The following is an 18040-nucleotide window of genomic DNA, read 5'->3' as shown; positions in this document are numbered from 1 at the left end:
TCACAAAGGCAGCGTTGTGAGGCAGCCAACGCGAGGCGCTGGGCGGGTCGGACCCGCCCACAGAGGGCCGTGGGGCGAGGCGGTGCTCCCACCGTTAACCCGCGGCGCCCTCTACAGGTCGCAGGCGGCGACACGCTGGTAGCTTCTGCTTTCCTCTCCTCCCTTTTCCCGCCATCCTCTGGTCACATTTTTTTTTTGTTGTTGTAGCTGTTTCCGAGTCTTCAACTTCCCCTCCTCTTCCAGGCCTGGGGTGTCACTGTCTTCACGGGAAGACTGCCAATAAAGTTTTTCTTCTTCTCGCTCTCAGGCTCCCAGCCTCGCCCCAAGTACCGCGAGATCCGGCGGCGCGGCTACCATGGCGGCGGCGTTTGAAGACCCGGCTGCCTTAGCGACCGTGGAGACCGCTATGTCAGCGGAGCGGGCGGCCGCGCAGTTCTCGGCCCCGGAGCCAGCCCCCCGGCCGGTGCGGAGCCTGCGGACGGCTCACGACATCAGCGGCCCGCGGACCCGCACTGGGGATGTGCTGCTAGCGGAGCCGGCAGACTTCGAGTCGCTGCTGCTGTCGCGCCCGGTGCTGGAGGGCCTGCGGGCGGTTGGCTTCGAGCGGCCGTCGCCCGTGCAGCTGAAGGCCATCCCGCTCGGGCGATGTGGACTCGGTGAGGCAGGGGGCACTGGAGGGGCCAGGAGGGCCGGCAGTGGGGCTGCGGGGGTGGGGGGGTGGCGGGTCGAGCCATGGCGAGGGCCGGGAAGGGCCCAGGGCGGCTGCCTGCAGGGGCACGACAACCGCATTCCGCGAGCCTCTATTTCCTACATTGTCGAACGGAGGCGCAGTACTGAATTTGGAGATATTTAAGGTCCATTCCACTCTGACAAGTGGTTCTATGTTTGAGAAAAGTAAACAGTAATAAGGATCTCGGATGAGATCATCTGGATTAGGGTAGGCCCTAAATCCAGTGACAAGAGTCTTTATAACAGAGAAAGAGAAGAAAGCCAGAAATTGGAGTTACACAGCTCCGCGCCAAGAAATGTCTGAGCCATCAGAAGCTGGAAGAGACAGGGAAGAATTGTATTGATAACCATAGAGCCTTTGGAGGGAATGTGACCCTACGATACTTTGATTTCATACTTCAAACTTCTGGTTCTTAAGCCTAAAGAAGAAAAGAAACGGTGGGGGTTCAGGGAGGAGGCCTGTTTCTGGATATGGCTTCATGCTTTTTTAAGAGTTAAGGGTAAAAACCAAAGTGTCAACGATGTGATCTCTCTGGAGACCCTTCTAGTTCTGGGATTGGTACCTAAGTTTCTTCAGTCCTAGCTAACTTTTTTTCCTTCTCAGATTTAATTGTTCAGGCTAAGTCTGGAACTGGGAAAACCTGTGTCTTCTCCACCATTGCTTTGGACTCTCTTGTTCTTGAGAACCTAAGTACCCAGGTGAGTTTAGCTCAGATGACCCAAAGGAGTCATGTGGATTTTACTACACGTCAGATGAAATACCAGTGGCTCCTCAGAGATAGAAGTGAAGTTGGTGAATGATTCCCTTGAGGCATGACAAGTATACAGGGAAAGTAGACATTGAGGCTATTGTGTGGTGGTGGTATGGATGGGATAGTGACGAAATAGAAGTTCAGAGATTTCTGTTATTACTACATGTTAAATAAATCTGCCATGTGTGTCAATTTTGTCATTTCTTGAGAATACAGATAGGGATTTTTTTACGCTTTTATTTGCTCACCAGATTATGGTGAGGTTTAGTATTTTGCCTGATTGGTGGTAATGAGGTGCTTGGCTGTTGTTGGTAACTAAGTGGTTCTTACAGTGAATGTATTATACTGATCTCCCATTTTCTAGATTCAGAGTATGTCTAAGATGGCCTTACCCAAATTAACAGGAGATTTGGATTTGGGGATCATTTCTTCGACAAAGACTTGTTAAAGATAACATGATTTGCCCATGTTATCTATAAACAATTATGCCAGGCACTGGGGATATCTTTTTGAGTCCTACCTTATATATTTATAATGCTGACTTGTTAAAGGTGTATTTTATGTTTTGCGTTTTTTTTTAGATTTTGATCTTGGCTCCCACAAGAGAAATTGCTGTACAGATACATTCTGTTATCACAGCCATTGGAATAAAAATGGAAGGGTTAGAGTGTCATGTGTTTATTGGAGGGACTCCATTATCACAAGACAAAACCAGACTGAAAAAGTGTCATATTGCTGTTGGTTCTCCTGGTAAGACATCAGCACCGTTTAATTACTGGGCGTTTAAGTAACTGAGCACTTTTATATGGCAGTCTGTGATAACTATGGCAGTTATTTTGAGTGTTAAAGATGAAGAACGTTAGTGAGATATAAGCACATAACTGGATTACCAACAGAATTTGTAAAGTCTCCATTCCTAAGGATGTTTAAGAACAAGTATGGGATTGGCTTTTGAAAAGAAGAGTATTGAGATGACTTTCAGGAGGCCCTAAAGCCAAGGATTGGGATTATTCTTTGCTTCCGTATTGTCTTTCAGTCATGAATCACTCAGAATCACAATCTAGCATTCAGTGCCTTACAGCTCTTAACAGGAATAGTGTTTATTTTCCATACATATTGGTGATGAAATGTGAGGGAAAAACAACAGAATTAGGCAAGGTCAGAACTCAAGACTTCTAATTTGTGGTTTAGTGTGTAAATAGAGAATAGTGAGGGTTGGCTCAGATCAGCAGTTCCACCTGTTAAGTAGAGTAATAAAATTGGCTCAAATTCCACAAATTGGTGCATTATCGATATTTGAATATGTTTTGTTTTGTTTTCTGGAATTTAGGCAGAATTAAACAACTGATAGAACTGGACTACTTGAATACAGGCAGTATACGTCTCTTTATTCTTGATGAAGCAGATAAGCTTTTAGAAGAAGGCAGCTTCCAGGAACAAATAAAGTAAGGAAAATAAGTAACGACTATTTAAATGGTGCTCCAAAGTGTCTGTCTTTGGCTTTTCTAAGTGGTGATTACCATCTGAATAGTTTTCAGAGTGTGTTTTTCTTTTATTTTGCAGTTGGATTTATTCTTCCTTGCCTGCAAGTAAACAGATGTTGGCAGTGTCAGCTACTTACCCTGAATTTTTGGCTAATGCTTTGACAAAGTACATGAGGGAGCCCACTTTTGTAAGACTAAATTCCAGTGATCCAAGTCTAGTAGGTGTGTATAGATATTGGATTTGTTACTTACTGGGTTTGTTCACGATATTCTGGAGCTTTCTTTCGTTTAGTTGTCTATTGCTTTCATATTTGCTTTATTTAGCAAATAGGTTTGTTTTAACAGAAGACTCTTCTTTATAGGTTTGAAGCAGTATTATAAGATTGTCAATTCATACCCTTTGGCCCATAAGATTTTTGAGGAAAAGACTCAACATTTACAGGAACTTTTCAGCAAAATTCCATTTAATCAAGCCTTAGTCTTTTCTAACTTACACAGCAGGTACTGTACCTTAAAAGTCATCTGGGGATCTTATGAAATACAAGGATAGGTGTGGGCAATATTTGTAAAATTATAACCCTCTGTGTTATTTTTCATAGAGCACAACACTTGGCTGATATCCTTTCTTCTAAAGGCTTTCCTGCCGAGTGCATTTCAGGTAACTTCACCTCTTAACTTTAATCTTTATTGAGTATCCTGACTTGAAGCTTCTCCAATGTCAGGAGAGATACCACTTCATAAGTTGACTTGTTAATGTGGGGTTATACTGAATCTTTAGAGTAAAAGGAATTTCAGGTTTATTTTCACTGAGATTTGGTTATACCAATATCCTTGTTTTTTTAATAAGTAACATGGTTTATAATATAATATTAGAAAACGAGTTATATCCACAAATAACTAATTTTATAAAAACAAAGTCTTTTTTTTGTCTTAAGATAATTATTTTAAAATTGCTAAGAATTGCTGACTAAATTGACTTTTATGGTCTCTTGGAAGGCAAAACCGATTGATTTTTCATTTATTTATTTATGACTGTGGTGGGTCTTCATTGCTGTGAAGGCTTTTTCTCTAGTTTCAGTGATTGGGCTTTTCATTACAGTGGCTTCTCTTGTTGTGGAACATGGACTCTAGGCTCGCAGGCTTCAGTAGTTGCAGCTCCTGGGCTCACAGGTTCAGTAGTTTTGATGCATGGGTTTAGTAGCTGCATAGCATGAAGGATCTTTCCAAACCAGGGATTGAATCTGTGTCTTCTGCAGGCAGATTCTTTATCACTGAGCTACTACCAAGGAAGACTCAGAACTGATTGATTTTTGACACAAAGCTGAGTTATTACTGCTGACCTAGGAATGGAAGATTTAAAGGAATTTTTGATCAATGAGAGCCTTTTTAGAGTTTTGGTTGCTATCTCAGCTTAGTTTTTAACCTGTTAGCATAAGCTTGTTTGGTGATGATATATCCCATGGACCAATATTTGGACTGTAGATCACACTTCAATACCAAATTGATAAGCAGCTGATTAACGAAATTTTAGTTTGCTAAGAATTGTTAAACCTTATATGTAACTTTTAGATATAATGTTATATCTGCAGGCATAGCCTAAGTCACCATTTAAAACAATTTTGAGGGACTTCCCTGGTGGTCCAGTGGTTAAGACTCTGTGTTCCCACTGCAGGGGGGCATGAGTTTAATCTCTGGTTGGAGAACTAAGATCCCCACATACTGCAGCTCGGCCAAAAAATAAAAATAAGAAAAAAAATAAAATTGAATTTTGAGTTGATTGCCTAACTATATTTTAAAAGATTCTGACTTTAGGTCTTAACCTAGATTTCCATATAATGACAGAATTAACTTTGGTTGTTACATTTTTAAACTGTTAAGACTGGGTATTACTATTTTTGCTTTTTGTGGATTTGACAAATGTATATTAGCTTGTTTTATGTGACTTTATTTCTGGATCTTTTTAGGCAACATGAATCAGAATCAGCGTCTTGATGCTATGGCTAAACTGAAGCAGTTTCATTGCAGAGTCCTCATTTCCACAGATTTGGTAAATTTCCTGTTCAGTTTGGGTGACTAATCCATCTGGACATATGTTCTGTTATCAAATGTACAGATTTCAACTATTATTTTAGGTGGGTGTATCTGACAGGAATACCAGAAGATAATCATATTTCCAGTGCTGGGGAATATGTTTTCTTAAAAATGTCTTTTGTGTTTTTATCTTTATTCTTGAAGTCAGTTATTCATTAGAAACAAATTTTCCTTTGCTCCTAAATATCCTCCTGTTCTTAATTTGGCTCTTGGTTATACTAGAATAATAGTGTGTCCATGCAGTAGTTACTGCAAACAAGCAATTGTTCTTTTCTTCAATTCAAGACTTCCCGTGGAATTGATGCTGAGAAGGTGAACCTAGTTGTAAACCTGGATGTACCATTGGATTGGGAGACATATATGCATCGGATTGGCAGAGCTGGCCGTTTCGGTAAAAAGAAAAAAGTTGGGATGCTTTCTTTAAGGGGAGGAAGCTGTAATGTGGCAAGTGGACTTGGAGTGTCATTTATATGAAACTGACTTACTACTTAACATTCCTTCGGTGCTTTAGGTACTTTGGGACTGACAGTAACCTACTGCTGCAGGGGAGAAGAAGAAAATATGATGATGAAAATTGCCCAGAAATGTAATATCAATCTTCTGCCTTTACCAGGTATTTTTTATCTGTTTCATTTGCGGTTGAAATAATAATGGTAATGATGATAGGCCTAATAAAAATAATAGCAAACATAGAGTATTTATGATGTGTTGTGTAGTGTTCTAAGTATTTATAAGTATTTATGTGTGTTAACTCATTTAATGCTCACCACAATCCTTTGAGTTATGTGCTATTATTATCTACCTTTTGTAGAAGAGGATACTGAGACAGAGAGGTTAACTATTTGCCTAAGGTCTTACAGTTAATAAGTAGCAGGGAGAAAATTGTAAGCTAACAATATATTTTTCACATATGAAAAGTGAAAAATATGTTACTGTTGTATTAACTCCATATTTTACTTTGTAGCTTTCAAATTTGATTTTATTTTATATCAAGGATGTATCTTACCTTTTATGTTGCGATAAAGATAATTCTTGTCATGTTCTCCTTTGTTATTATGAGGAAGTATCTTTAATTTGAACACTGTTCTGAAAATGTTTAAGTATTTTCTTTTGATTTTAATGAATCATTTATCAAGCTGCCTTTTAAAAGTGCCGTCTTGGAAACAATGCATGTTTTGAAACTATTAATGATTTCTTGAAAACTTTTTAAAAAACCGTAAACTCTTGTGTGGAAATATGATTTATATGCTGTACAGCTGATCCTTGAACAACATGGGAGTTAGAGGCGCCGAGCCTCCATGCAGCATAGGTCCCTGTGTGACTCAGAGGCAGCCCTCCGTATCTGCGTTTCCACAGTCACCGATTCGGCCAGCAGCAGGCTGTGTGGTGCTGTCATACGTACGGGACCTTCAAGCCCTCAGTCCAGACCTGTGTTATTCAAAGGTCAACTCTGTATGTTAATGTGTGCATATTAGTGTGTTCAGTTGAGTTCAGTTGCTCAGTCATGTCCGACTCTGTGACCCCATGGACTGCAGCACCCCAGGCCTCCCTATCCATCACCAACTCCTGGAGTTTACTAAAACTCATGTCCATTGAGTCAGTGATGCCATCCAGCCATCTCATCCTCTGTCATCCCCTTCTCCTCCCACCTTCAATCTTTCCCAGCATCAGGGTCTTCAAATGAGTCAGTTCTTTGCATCAGGTGGCCAAAGTATTGGAGTTTCAGCCTCAGCATCAGTCCTTGCAATGAATATTTAGGACTGATTTCCTTTAGGATGGACTGGTTGGATCTCCTTGCAGTCCAAGGGACTCTCAAGAGTCTTCTCCAACATCACAGTTCAGAAGCATCAATTCTTTGGTGCTCAGCCTTCTTATAGTCCAACTCTCACTTCCATACATGACTACTGGAAAAACCATAGCCTTGACCAGGTGGACCTTTGTTGGCAAAGTAATGCCTCTGCTTTTTAACATGCTGTCTAGGTTGGTTATAGCTTTTCTTCCAGGGAGCAAGTGTCTTTTAATTTCATGGCTGTAGTCGCCATCTGCAGTGATTTTGGAGCCCAAAAAAATAAAGACAGCCACTGTTTCCACTGTTTCTCCATCTATTTTCCATGAAGTGATGAGACCAGATGCCATGATCTTAGTTTTCTGAATGTTGAGCTTTAAGCCAACTTTTTCACTCTCCTCTTTCACTTTCATCAAGAGGCTCTTTGCTTTCTGCCATAAGGGTGGTGTCATCTGCATATCTGAGGTTATTGATATTTCTCCTGGCAGTATTGATTCCAGCTTGTGCTTCATCCAGCCCAGCATTTCTCATGATGAACTCTGCATATAAGTTAAATAAGCAGGGTGACAATATACAGCCTTGACGTACTCCTTTTCCTATTTGGAACCAGTCTGTTGTTCCATGTCCAGTTCTAACTGTTGCTTCCTGACCTGCATACAGATTTCTCAAGAGACAGGTCATATATATATATATATATATATAAATGCACACACACACACACACCCCCCAATCAGTTCAGTCGCTCAGTCATGTCCAACTCTGCGATCCCATGGATTGCAGCACCCCAGGCTTCCCTATCTATCACTAACTCCAGAAGCTTACTCAAAGTCATGTCCATTGCGTCAGTGATGCCATCCAACCATCTCATCCTCTGTTGTCCCCTTCTCCTCCATACGTTATATAGATACATAGCTATATACATATATAGATATTGTATAGTTATATAAACATATACCTACATGATTTTCTAGAAAATGGGATATGTTATTGAATAAATAGAGCAATGAATATTTACCAATATATTTCATTCCTTTAGTAATTTTTACAAAGCTAGATTAAGCACAGGTCTGGGAGTACTGTGAATTTTAGTAGTTCTGGCTTTGTGATAACTCATTTTATGATCTTTTTACAGATTTTTTAAGTTGCTCTAAGCTTATGTCCTGGTTTACAAAGTGTTTTTAGAGTAGATGGTCTTTAGGTTCTCTGAGACTATATTTGGTTAATTCTCTCTATAAGTCTATTGATAATCTTTATAATTATAAATACAGAAAAAAATTGAAAATTGACATATGAGGGGTAGGCCTTGTGGTAGGATTCAGTATCATAACATCTAGTGATAAAAAAAAGTTGTTGGTTACTGGAAAATGACATGTATTTGGATCTTTATGAAGTGTTAACAGAGCCCTGAAATTGCAAGAAAATGATACTCATGGTGTTAGATCTATATTGGACTAGACACTTGTGTGACCACAGACTGTTCAGGTGAGTAGCCTGGAGCAGGATTAAGAGGGAAACTGACCTGAATGATAGATCTCTGCAAGCAAGAGATATCATCTTAGTAGGAATCTGAGTTTAGTCAGAGTTTCTAATCAATGAAAAATCAAGAGCCTTAGCTAAAGAATCCAGATCTGAGGGAATGAGTAGTGGGTACACATACACAGACCCCTCATGCAAAGAGTTGACTCATTGGAAAAGACCCCAATGCTGGGAGGGATTGGGGGCAGGAGGAGAAGGGGATGACGGAGGATGAGATGGCAGGTTGGATGGCATCACCGACTCGATGGGCATGGGTTTGGGTAGACTCTGGGAGTTGGTGATGGACAGGGGGGCCTGGCGTGCTGTGATTCATGGGGTCGCAAAGAGTCAGACACGACTGAGCGACTGAACTGAACTGAACTGAACTGAACTGAACTGAACTGACACATACATGGAACAGCACCAGCAGTGACAGGTGAGATCTTCGTAAAGCTGAGGCTCTGTGTACTTGATCTAAGGTGAAAATTGGTCACACTTTGGAAAGACCTGAGTGCAGGTAGAAGCAAATTGTCACACCTGGCTGGGAGAGGAAATTCAGAGGGTTGGAGCCAGTAAATTTTTTTAGATTTACAAGTGCCATTGATATCACAGATCTTTTCACAGTCATCTATCTGTCTTTTTTCCCCTGTGGAGATTTTTGCCCTCCACCATTGAGGGCATTGATTTTTCCCTGGTAGAATATAATATAGGGTGGATTTACTTGGATGCAGAGGTATGGTTGTAATATTTCCCAATTGGTAAGCTTTAGGGAGCATGATCTGTTTTCTGATACCTTTGTTTGGCTGCTATGAGTAGTGAGATCACAGGGAGGAGTTGGTGAGAGGGAGATGACGAGGGGTAGGAAAACTGCTACAGAGGCACACCTCACTCCTAGAATCAGCTCTTTTCAGTGAGAGGTTAGAGGGTGATATTGCTTATGTGTATGGGATGGGTCTTGTGTATTTATCAGCAAAATTCTTTCCTGTGAGGATTACTTAGGTCTTTTAAAATACTAATATGTTAAGCTTCTTAGTATATTGTTAGTGTATTTTGTTTCTTAACCCTTTTGACCATGGAAAGCTTTATTAAACCATTCAGAAAATGCTGGTCTAAAGCAACTTGAGAATTTAATACTTTTAAAATTTCTTTTATGTAGATCCTATTCCTCCTGGTCTGATGGAAGAATGTTTGGATTGGGATGTGGAGGTTGAAGCTGCCGTGCATACATATGGTTTAGCAAGTGTACCTACCCAGCCTCTGAAAAAGCACATTCAAAAAATAGAGAGAACCTTTCAAACTCAGAAAGCTCATGGTAAACACATGGCTTCATCTAGAAATACTTCTGTATCTGCAGTATCAGTGAAATCAAAAAATAATACCAAACAAAAACTTCCTGTGAAAAGCCATTCAGAGTGTGGAATTGTAGAAAAAGCCATGTCACCAAAAGAACTGGGCTGTGCAGTACAGTTGGAAGAACAAATGAAGAATTCTGTTCAGACCTCTGTTGAAAACCCTACTAACATTCAGCACCAAGTCAAAGAAGCTTCTGTGTCACTCCCCAAAATTCCTTGTCTGTCTTCCTTTAAAACCCATTTGCCATGTATTTTGACTTTTGCAGAATTGGTGGAGGATTATGAACATTATATTAAAGAGGGTTTAGAGAAACCTGTGGAAATCATCAGACACTACACAGGTCTAGGGGATCAGTCTGTGAATCCTCAAAATGGTTTTGTGAAAAATAGAATTACTGAAGAGAGAGTGCAGATATTGGCAAGTAGCAGCCAATCTGGAGACTCTGAGAGTGACAGTGATTCTTCCAGCTCAAGGACTTCTTCCCAGAGCAAAGGACATAAGTCATACTTGGGAGTTGCTTCTGATACTCAGCTGAAAGACTCGGAATCTATTCCTGTGGATGGCCATATCTCTTTGGAACAGCCTCTGAATGGAAATGACACCCCTAGCCTAGTAGAGTATCAAGAATCAACTGAAATCCAAGTAAAGTCAAGGCATAAGGACGGAGCTAACCATAACCAGAGAGCTAAGCAGAGCCGAAGAAACCTTCCTAGGCGATCTTCCTATCGATTGCAGACAGAACCCCAGGAAGATGGTTGGTATGACTGCCATAGGGAAGCACATCCAGGTTTTTCTGGTACGTATCAGGACTATGAGGAGTACTGGAGAGCTTACTACAGGGCATGGCAGGAATACTATGCTGCTGCTTCTCAGTCGTATTATTGGAATGCTCAGAGGCATCCAAGTTGGATGGCAGCCTATCAGATGAATGCTGTTTATCTACAAGAAATGATGCGTGGCAACCAGTGACAGTAGGCTGTCCCTCACACCATCTGGGCATATCAAGTGATTGCCATCCTCCTTGACCTATAGTGGAGTGGCATATAGTGGCACAATTTTTTGAGGAATTGGAGAAGTCTTGAGGCTTTCTGCTGGGACATATCTATTTTTCAGATTGTTTTGAACTAAATCAACCTGATATAGGTCAAGTGTATTATCTTTTTAAAGATCTTTTTAAAGAAATTCCCTGAATTAGATTCTTGAAAGAAAATTTGGGGGACATAAAGCTGAAGTTCCCAGGGTGCCATTTTCTATAAGCCGTTCTCAAAAGAAACACTGAAAAAGACTTATACCACTGTTTACTTTAAAATAAAAACCTTGAGATTTGAAAGGTAATGCTAGTTTATGTTGTGGAGTTCTTTCCAAAAGTCTCAGGCTGCATTTCCATAGAGGTGTGTTCTTAGAGAAATTTGTAGCATGGTAGATCAGAAAACTGCTTCTCCTTTTGGGAATAAACATTGATTCAGACTTTCCCAAGGTCCTTGGTTTGATGCTATTTGCTTCCAGTAAAAAAAACTCAGCCAAGTGTGGTGACATGTTTATTGTTCATCTTTTGATGGTGTCTTGTTTTTAAGATTATGGAAGCTGTCTTTGTTTTTGATATGCATTAAATAGCTAAGGATCAGTGGCTGTCTTTTTGTTTCTCAAGAAAAGGAGCAGCTCTTCATCTTTGTTGGTTTTTGGATCCTTTTATGAATCTGATGAAAGCTATAGATTTGTCCCAGAAAATTTTTCATTCTATAAACAAGAATTTGTTTACAAAGGGTTCATAAACCCTTTGGAGCCCATCTCTGGGACCCAGATTAATAGCTGCCCTACTCTGCTAGTTAGTAGGCTAAGGGAAGTTTCTAGCATTTTTCTGAAATTCTGTGTTTATAAATTATGATTTGGAAAAATGTAGTTGGAAATTACATATTATTTAATTTCTTTATAGCATTCCTTTTATGAATTCGTTTTTGGTTCCCAATCCTTTCTGTGAAAGGGATTTGTTGTGAGAGAACCACCTATGAATAGAGATACGTATTTACTTTTTAAAAGGGAAGCTCTCCTTTCCTGTGTACATACTTGTCTAGGCAGTATAAACATTTTCCCCCAGGGCTGTCAGCAAACATCTATAGCCATTGTCATTAACTGTCTAACACTCACTCACATAACACTGCCCTAATGGTTTAACATAGATTCCTGTCATTTGGGTTGGGCAGTACTTATACATACCAGTACTGTATATGTATTACCAAGTTAGAGTGAATTAATACCGTAAATAGGAAATCCATAATTAGGTCCAGCGTGTCATTAAGATGACTTTAATTACACATTTAAGATCCTGTCATTGTTACATAATTGAGCTTAGCTCTTTTTTCTTTTTTTTTCTACTCTTTTCCCCCACAATACAGCCAAGTTCACAGTTTATCATTGCTAGGGGATTTTAATTAGGATACTTCTGTATCTTAATTAGAGATTAGAGTACCCATTAGTCTTGAAATTAATTGGATTCTTTTTTAGGGTTGTCTTTTTTTTGTGTTTGCTTTTTTTTTTTTAAATAGGAAAATAAGCTGGAGGTAAGCATATACCGTAACACATGAAGATTCTAATTTCATTTTTCATAAGCATTTACCTTGGAGCATTTCAGTAGTTACCTTCCCAAATAAGGGGTGTAGTTATTGTGCTGGCTGTGGAAGGAATCTGCTGAAATTGTCAGTCTAGGTGCATATCCCCCTAATCTGTTAGGAACTGTAGGTAGGTTTTAGGCAGATTTACTTGAGACTTTTGTGGTGTAGTGGAAGGAGTGTTTGTCTTAGTTGACTCTCTACTACCTACTTTTTTACCTTATACTAGTCATTTAACCTCTCAAAGTCCAATAGTCTCACCGGTAAAAGGCAGTTAGACCAAAAGATTTTTAGGGTCCCTTTCAGCTCTAAGATTTAACTGATACATGACTAATAAGATAATTTCTAGAGAAAAGGAAAATCTTTTTATGAGTATAGAGAGCCTTTATACATTTACATGAGGATATGAATTGGTTTAATATCTGACTTCTAGAATATTAATACATAATATAGCTGTTCAAGTTAGACTTAAATTAAGCTAGCAGTATTAACATGTAGAGAAATGTTTGGGAAACCTGTTGCTTTGGATGATTCTGACTTAATGTAACTTTGGGTAATTAAAAGTAATCTTTAAAAGGAGTGTAAATATTGCAATAATAATTGCTAAACTTTTAAACCTTAATCTAACCTTAAAAAGGGATCTTCCCTGTAGCCCAGACGGTAAAGAATCTGCCTTCAATGCAGGAGACCCTGGTTCGATCCCTAGGTTGGGAAGATCCTCTGGAGAAGGGAATGGCAACCCACTCCAGTATTCTTGTCTGGAGAATCGCATGGACAGAGGAGCCTGGCGAGCCACAGTCCATGGGGTCGCAAAGAGTCGGACATGACTGAGCGCTAACACAGTAACACTAACCTTCAAAAGGGCGTCCTTGGTGGCTCAGGCCATAAAGACTCCCTGCAATGTGGGAGACCCGGGTTCGATCCCTGGGTCAGGAAGATCCCCTGGAGAAGGGAATGGCAACCCATTCTAGTATTCTTGCCTTGAGAATTCCATGGACAAAGGAGGCTAGCAGGCTACAGTTCATGGGGTCACGAAGAGTTGGACATGACTAAGCTACTAACAGTATCACTAACCTTTAAAAAAAAATGGTTTAAAGGTAAGAGCCCTTGAACACTAAAAATAATTGAACAGAAACTATGATACTTAATGGATCAACTCGTATGAGTCAAGGGAGTAGTTTAAAGTCTTAGGTTTTTTCCTTCTCCCTCATAAATAACCCTATCTTAATCTTAAAAAATAAAATTATATTTTTGATAGTCATAACTGACATTGGAACTCCATTACTGGGTTGTTCTCTCATTTTGACAGAATATGTTTATTGTTTTGTGTCTCTGTGAACAAGCATGTATACCCCAGTTAACATTTAGTCCTTTTTTTCATGAAAAAGCACATATTGCTCACCATGCATTTGATTTCATTACTTTTCTCCAGATTATTTGAACTGTGGATCTGTAGTGACACCTAGTGGATGATAAAGCTATGAACATTAGTGATAGAAATGAATTTCACAGCCAACTCAGGGCCTTCTGGCATCACACATTTGCTTTAACCTTGCATTTTTTACATTTACTTTATATTTACACACAGCAAACCTTCATTTGCTTTAACCTTAAAATTTTCATCAATGGCTGTTGTGGGGAAATCAAAAGAATTCCCATTGTTCTTGCCACATTATGGTGAAATGTGAAAATGCCAGTTGCTCTCACTACCTAAACCAGAATTACTAAGAACAGATCTTCAAGGTATCTAATCCAATCCCCTCATTTTTAAGATGAGGAAACAAACTGAAGCCAAGAGAGAAGAGACTGGGAGCTTCCCTGGCAGTCCAGTGATTAAAGATACCCATGCTTCCACTGCAAGGAACAAGGGTTCAATCCCCAGTCAGGGAACTAAGAATCCTGCAAGCTGCGGGGTGTGACCACATACACACACACAGAAACTGATGTGATGTCATATAAATGATAGAACCTGAATGTGTGCTCTGTCCTCTAATGTCTGAGCTTTTTGCTATACGCTATATAGCATTTAATTTTGAGTTTTAGTTTGAGATGTTGGTTTAGATGGTAGATATTCAGTGTATTCTCAGCAGAACCAATACAGATACATAAAAGCCTATTTTCTTTCAGTAATGCAAGGCTGAGTCTCAAAATAGAGCTGTTGACAAATGCAATCAAATGCTTTCCCTGTTGGTGAACACCCATGACTAAAGTATCCAAGCAGGCAATAACGTCTCGGATTTCATAAAGGAGTTGCTCGCATTGAGGGAGGATGGGGAAGGGAAGATGAGACTAGAGCTTAAGCAGCCTTCTGAGATTCTGTGACTTTTTCTGGCAAGGGAGAAAGTCTCTGTTCAAATTACCCTTATTTTCTAATGTATAGCAGGAGAATACAGGTATTAAACAGTCATAATCATTTTGTGGCACATTGTTTAATCCAGATTGGATACATCAGGTACAGCAGTGGCACATGACTCAATACTGCAAATGATATACATTTTAACATATGCACTACAGTTTCAAAAGAAGACAACAGGAAACTCAAGAGTTGGTTTTTTTGTTTGTTTGTTTCCATAGAAAGATTTCACATGTTTATCTTTCTGCAGTTTTGTACAGTATTTCTTCTTTGCCATTGTGATGTTGGTAAGCAAAGCCCATTTATTATATGAAAATAGAAAAGAACACACTTGATGTTTTTCACGATAACATTAATGGGGGAGGGTGACCTCTAAGGAAAACATTACATTGGAATGTCTGATTATCAAAAATATACCATCCCTCCCACCACCCAGGTTTGTAAAATAGTCTATTGGCCCAAGGAGCCCCCCAGGACTTGGGTCAGTGCCCTACACTGGTTAGTGTGACATCAGCCAGTGTAGTTGAGAAACCTGCTAAGAGAAATTCATTCCCACACTTGATGAGAAAAACATAGAACATTCTGAATTGAAAACAGGACTCAAAAGGAACCCCTTTAAAGCTGTTTCTTTTTCTGATCCACTTTCTCTTAGTTCTAATGATGCTCATCATGATGCTGTTTGGGCTCCAAGGGTGACGGGTCATAACATTTTTCTTTCACTCATTTTAAAGCTTTGCTGAGATTTCATAAGGAAATCAGAAAGGGAAAATAGTCTTTTGGGTTTCTCTTATGGTTACCATGCCAACTAGATGAGAAGGGAAACTAATATTGCCTTAGATTAACAGTGTTAGGATGTTTATGCCTTGTAGTTTCCTGGTAATTGAAGTGAGGGAGCCTGGATCACTAGAATTCATTAATAGCCTAAACATCTAGGTTTAGATCAATTTTAAAAAGTGACATGATCCTGAACTGCAGGAATCATCGTTTGAAAACTGGGTCAGGTCCTCAAGCATATCCATGAATTGATGCTTGTTAATTGTGAATCATCATTAACTGGCCATTTTAATTTCTGTTCAAATTTTTTATTTTTCTTACTTTCACTTTTCTACTTGCTGACTTTATCCTCCTGTATGATTGTAGACTCATGTATTCAACTATCATTGAGAATATCTAGTCTTCTGAACAGGATTCTATGCAATTAGTCTTGAGCTTGACACTGGTAGTGAAAGGAAGGGATGAAGGAGGAATAGTACAGAGTGTGCTTCTGGAGGTCCTGGCTCAGGATGGTTCTGAAAATCCAAGTATTAAAAATATAAGCAAGCCTGAGATGATGTCAAGGGAAAAACCCCAGGGCAAGATGTCTAAGCTCTGGATTGCAATCTTAGTTCTGCCACTAACTTGCCATGTGAATTTGAATGTCACTCAGCTTCTTTCTGCCTGTTTTCCCCTCTGTGAATTAAAGATTTAGTTCTTGACCTACTACCACCAGAGGTTGTAGAAAGGATTAAAGACTACATAAAGTATGCTTTAAAATGTCATAGCCCTCTCTTCATTGAGGGCATTGGAAAGACAGCATTGGACTGAAAAAACCTGACTGTACACTTCCTCACCTGCTTTTGACAGAACTGATAGTCCTTAGCTGATTCTGTCTAGCGGATGGTGGTTTCCAAAGGTATGTTTTATACTGGTACAGTCAGGTGGTTTCAAAGGGCTTGTGTCCAAGTAATAACTGGCATTCACACATGACTATGTCTCTAGTTATAGCAAGTAAACTCTGATGGGTCTTCTCTGAGCATCGTTGCTGAGAGGCAGTGCGTGTAATGGAAAAAGCATTAGACTAATATTCAAGGGATTTGGGTTCTGATCCCAGCCCTTTCATTAAATGACCTCATGACCTTGAGCAGGTCACTTAGCATCAGCCTATACTGTAAAATGACTTAGATAGTCTCTAATTTCTTCTAGTTTTATATACTCTTAATTCCATGTTTTCTAAGTTTCCATTCATTTGAATGTAGCCTACTGGTTTGTTTTTAACCTTCCCTAATGTTAAATAGGATTGAATGGGTAGTTTTGTGACTCTTCTGTTATGCTGAAGTGGTTCATGAAAGAACTATGAAAGCTCAAGTCATTTCCCCAGAAAGCCATTGTCCCCTGGAAACCCTGATAATATCCCATTTCTTCAGTCACTGGCCATTGAGTTAGACATTAAACTGACGTGGCACATTTGGCCTTTTTGTTTACTTACAAATATCCTTTAGCAGTAGTGGCCCTGCTGGCTGTATTCCGTTTTCTTGAGTGAAGTGGATTTCTCATCTTTGGCTAAGGCTACTGAGGGATGGAGCTGAAGGGGTTAGTCTAGTGGTCATCTAGGACCTGGTATAATGTGAGATTTGGAAATGAAATTTAAGGGATACAAAACATTCAGTTCATTAGGGTCAAAAAACAACAGGAAATTATTTGGGATATGATTTTTAAAATTTCTTCATTAATTTTTATGGGAACCACTAATATGCTCCCCCAGTACACTACCGAACAGGTCCCAGGTTGGAGTAGTCATTATTCTAACCTTGTGATGGTCTGTTCTTAAGCACACTTCATTCGTATGTGTATGTAACCATGTTCCTATCTACCTCTTTATCCTTTACCCCATTCAGTTCTCATGATACATACTTAGAAACTTTAGACCTTCCTAACTTTGTCCATTCTTTCAAGAGAAAAGTTCCTTTTCTAGTCCTTGGCCTGCCATTTAAATGGAGCCCAGCCCAGTCCTCTGCCTTTCCTGATGAGACATATGTATGCCATGAATGGGTTGAAGTACTTATTCCCAAGTGTGTTTAGGTTGTTGTGTGTTCGTGTATACACACGAATTCCTCTGTAGTTGTAAAGCTTTTCTGCCTACTTCTATCATGAGCTCAGAGGGCCAGAATCACCCCCATTCTCAGGTCAGGGGGAAATCCTTGAGGTCAGACCCAGAGAAAGGACCCAGTCAGTGACCAATGAGGACAGCATAAAGTAGAAGCCTCCCTCTCCTCTGCCCTTCTGCTCACCTTCTGGTTAGGTGCCACCTCACAACCCTTTGACTTTCTCCTTCTGCAGGGTCAGTAGAGCTGGGGTCATAGGGAAGCCAATGAAGGTAATTTTTAGGTTCCCGGCTAGTGAAACTCATCTGGATGCCTCTGGTGAGCAGAAAAATTCTCGGTCTACGATTAAACAGCTAATCACTAAGTTGTTGAATGGATAAAGAGTTCCTGAGGAACTCCTGTAACTCAGAATCCAGGTTAGAGAGACTGCAATAGGCTAGCTAGAGGTTGGGAAGGGTGGTAAGAGCTTTGTCACTAACCCCAAGGCCCATCTGCTCTGCTAAAAGCAGT

At 39.9% G+C, this 18040-nt stretch overlaps 1 protein-coding gene across 1 annotated transcript; it reads left to right on the top strand.

Moving 5' to 3' along the window:
* Positions 1 to 159: 159 nt before the first annotated feature.
* Positions 160 to 11182, top strand: DDX20 (DEAD-box helicase 20). Its single transcript, XM_061121155.1, has 11 exons — positions 160 to 656; positions 1334 to 1428; positions 2063 to 2231; positions 2812 to 2926; positions 3045 to 3187; positions 3328 to 3466; positions 3565 to 3623; positions 4930 to 5012; positions 5342 to 5447; positions 5568 to 5669; positions 9514 to 11182. Exons 1-11 carry the CDS (start codon positions 356 to 358, stop codon positions 10677 to 10679), a joined length of 2478 nt encoding a protein of 825 aa, XP_060977138.1. The 5' UTR covers positions 160 to 355; the 3' UTR covers positions 10680 to 11182.
* The last annotated feature ends 6858 nt before the right edge of the window (positions 11183 to 18040 follow it).

Source organism: Dama dama, chromosome 20 (genome assembly GCF_033118175.1).
Source record: "Dama dama isolate Ldn47 chromosome 20, ASM3311817v1, whole genome shotgun sequence".
In the NCBI taxonomy this organism is placed as follows: domain Eukaryota; kingdom Metazoa; phylum Chordata; class Mammalia; order Artiodactyla; family Cervidae; genus Dama; species Dama dama.
The sequence above is the reverse complement of the archived record's forward strand: the minus strand, read 5'-3'. Positions and strand labels throughout refer to the sequence as shown.

Coding starts and splice junctions, on each gene's coding strand:
- DDX20 (XM_061121155.1), top strand. CDS start 356: ATGGCGGCGGCGTTTGAAGACCCGGCTGCCTTAGCGACCGTGGAGACC. Junction 1,429..2,062: donor TTGAGAACCTAAGTACCCAG/GTGAGTTTAGCT, acceptor GTTTTTTTTTAG/ATTTTGATCTTGGCTCCCAC. Junction 3,188..3,327: donor CAGTGATCCAAGTCTAGTAG/GTGTGTATAGAT, acceptor TCTTCTTTATAG/GTTTGAAGCAGTATTATAAG.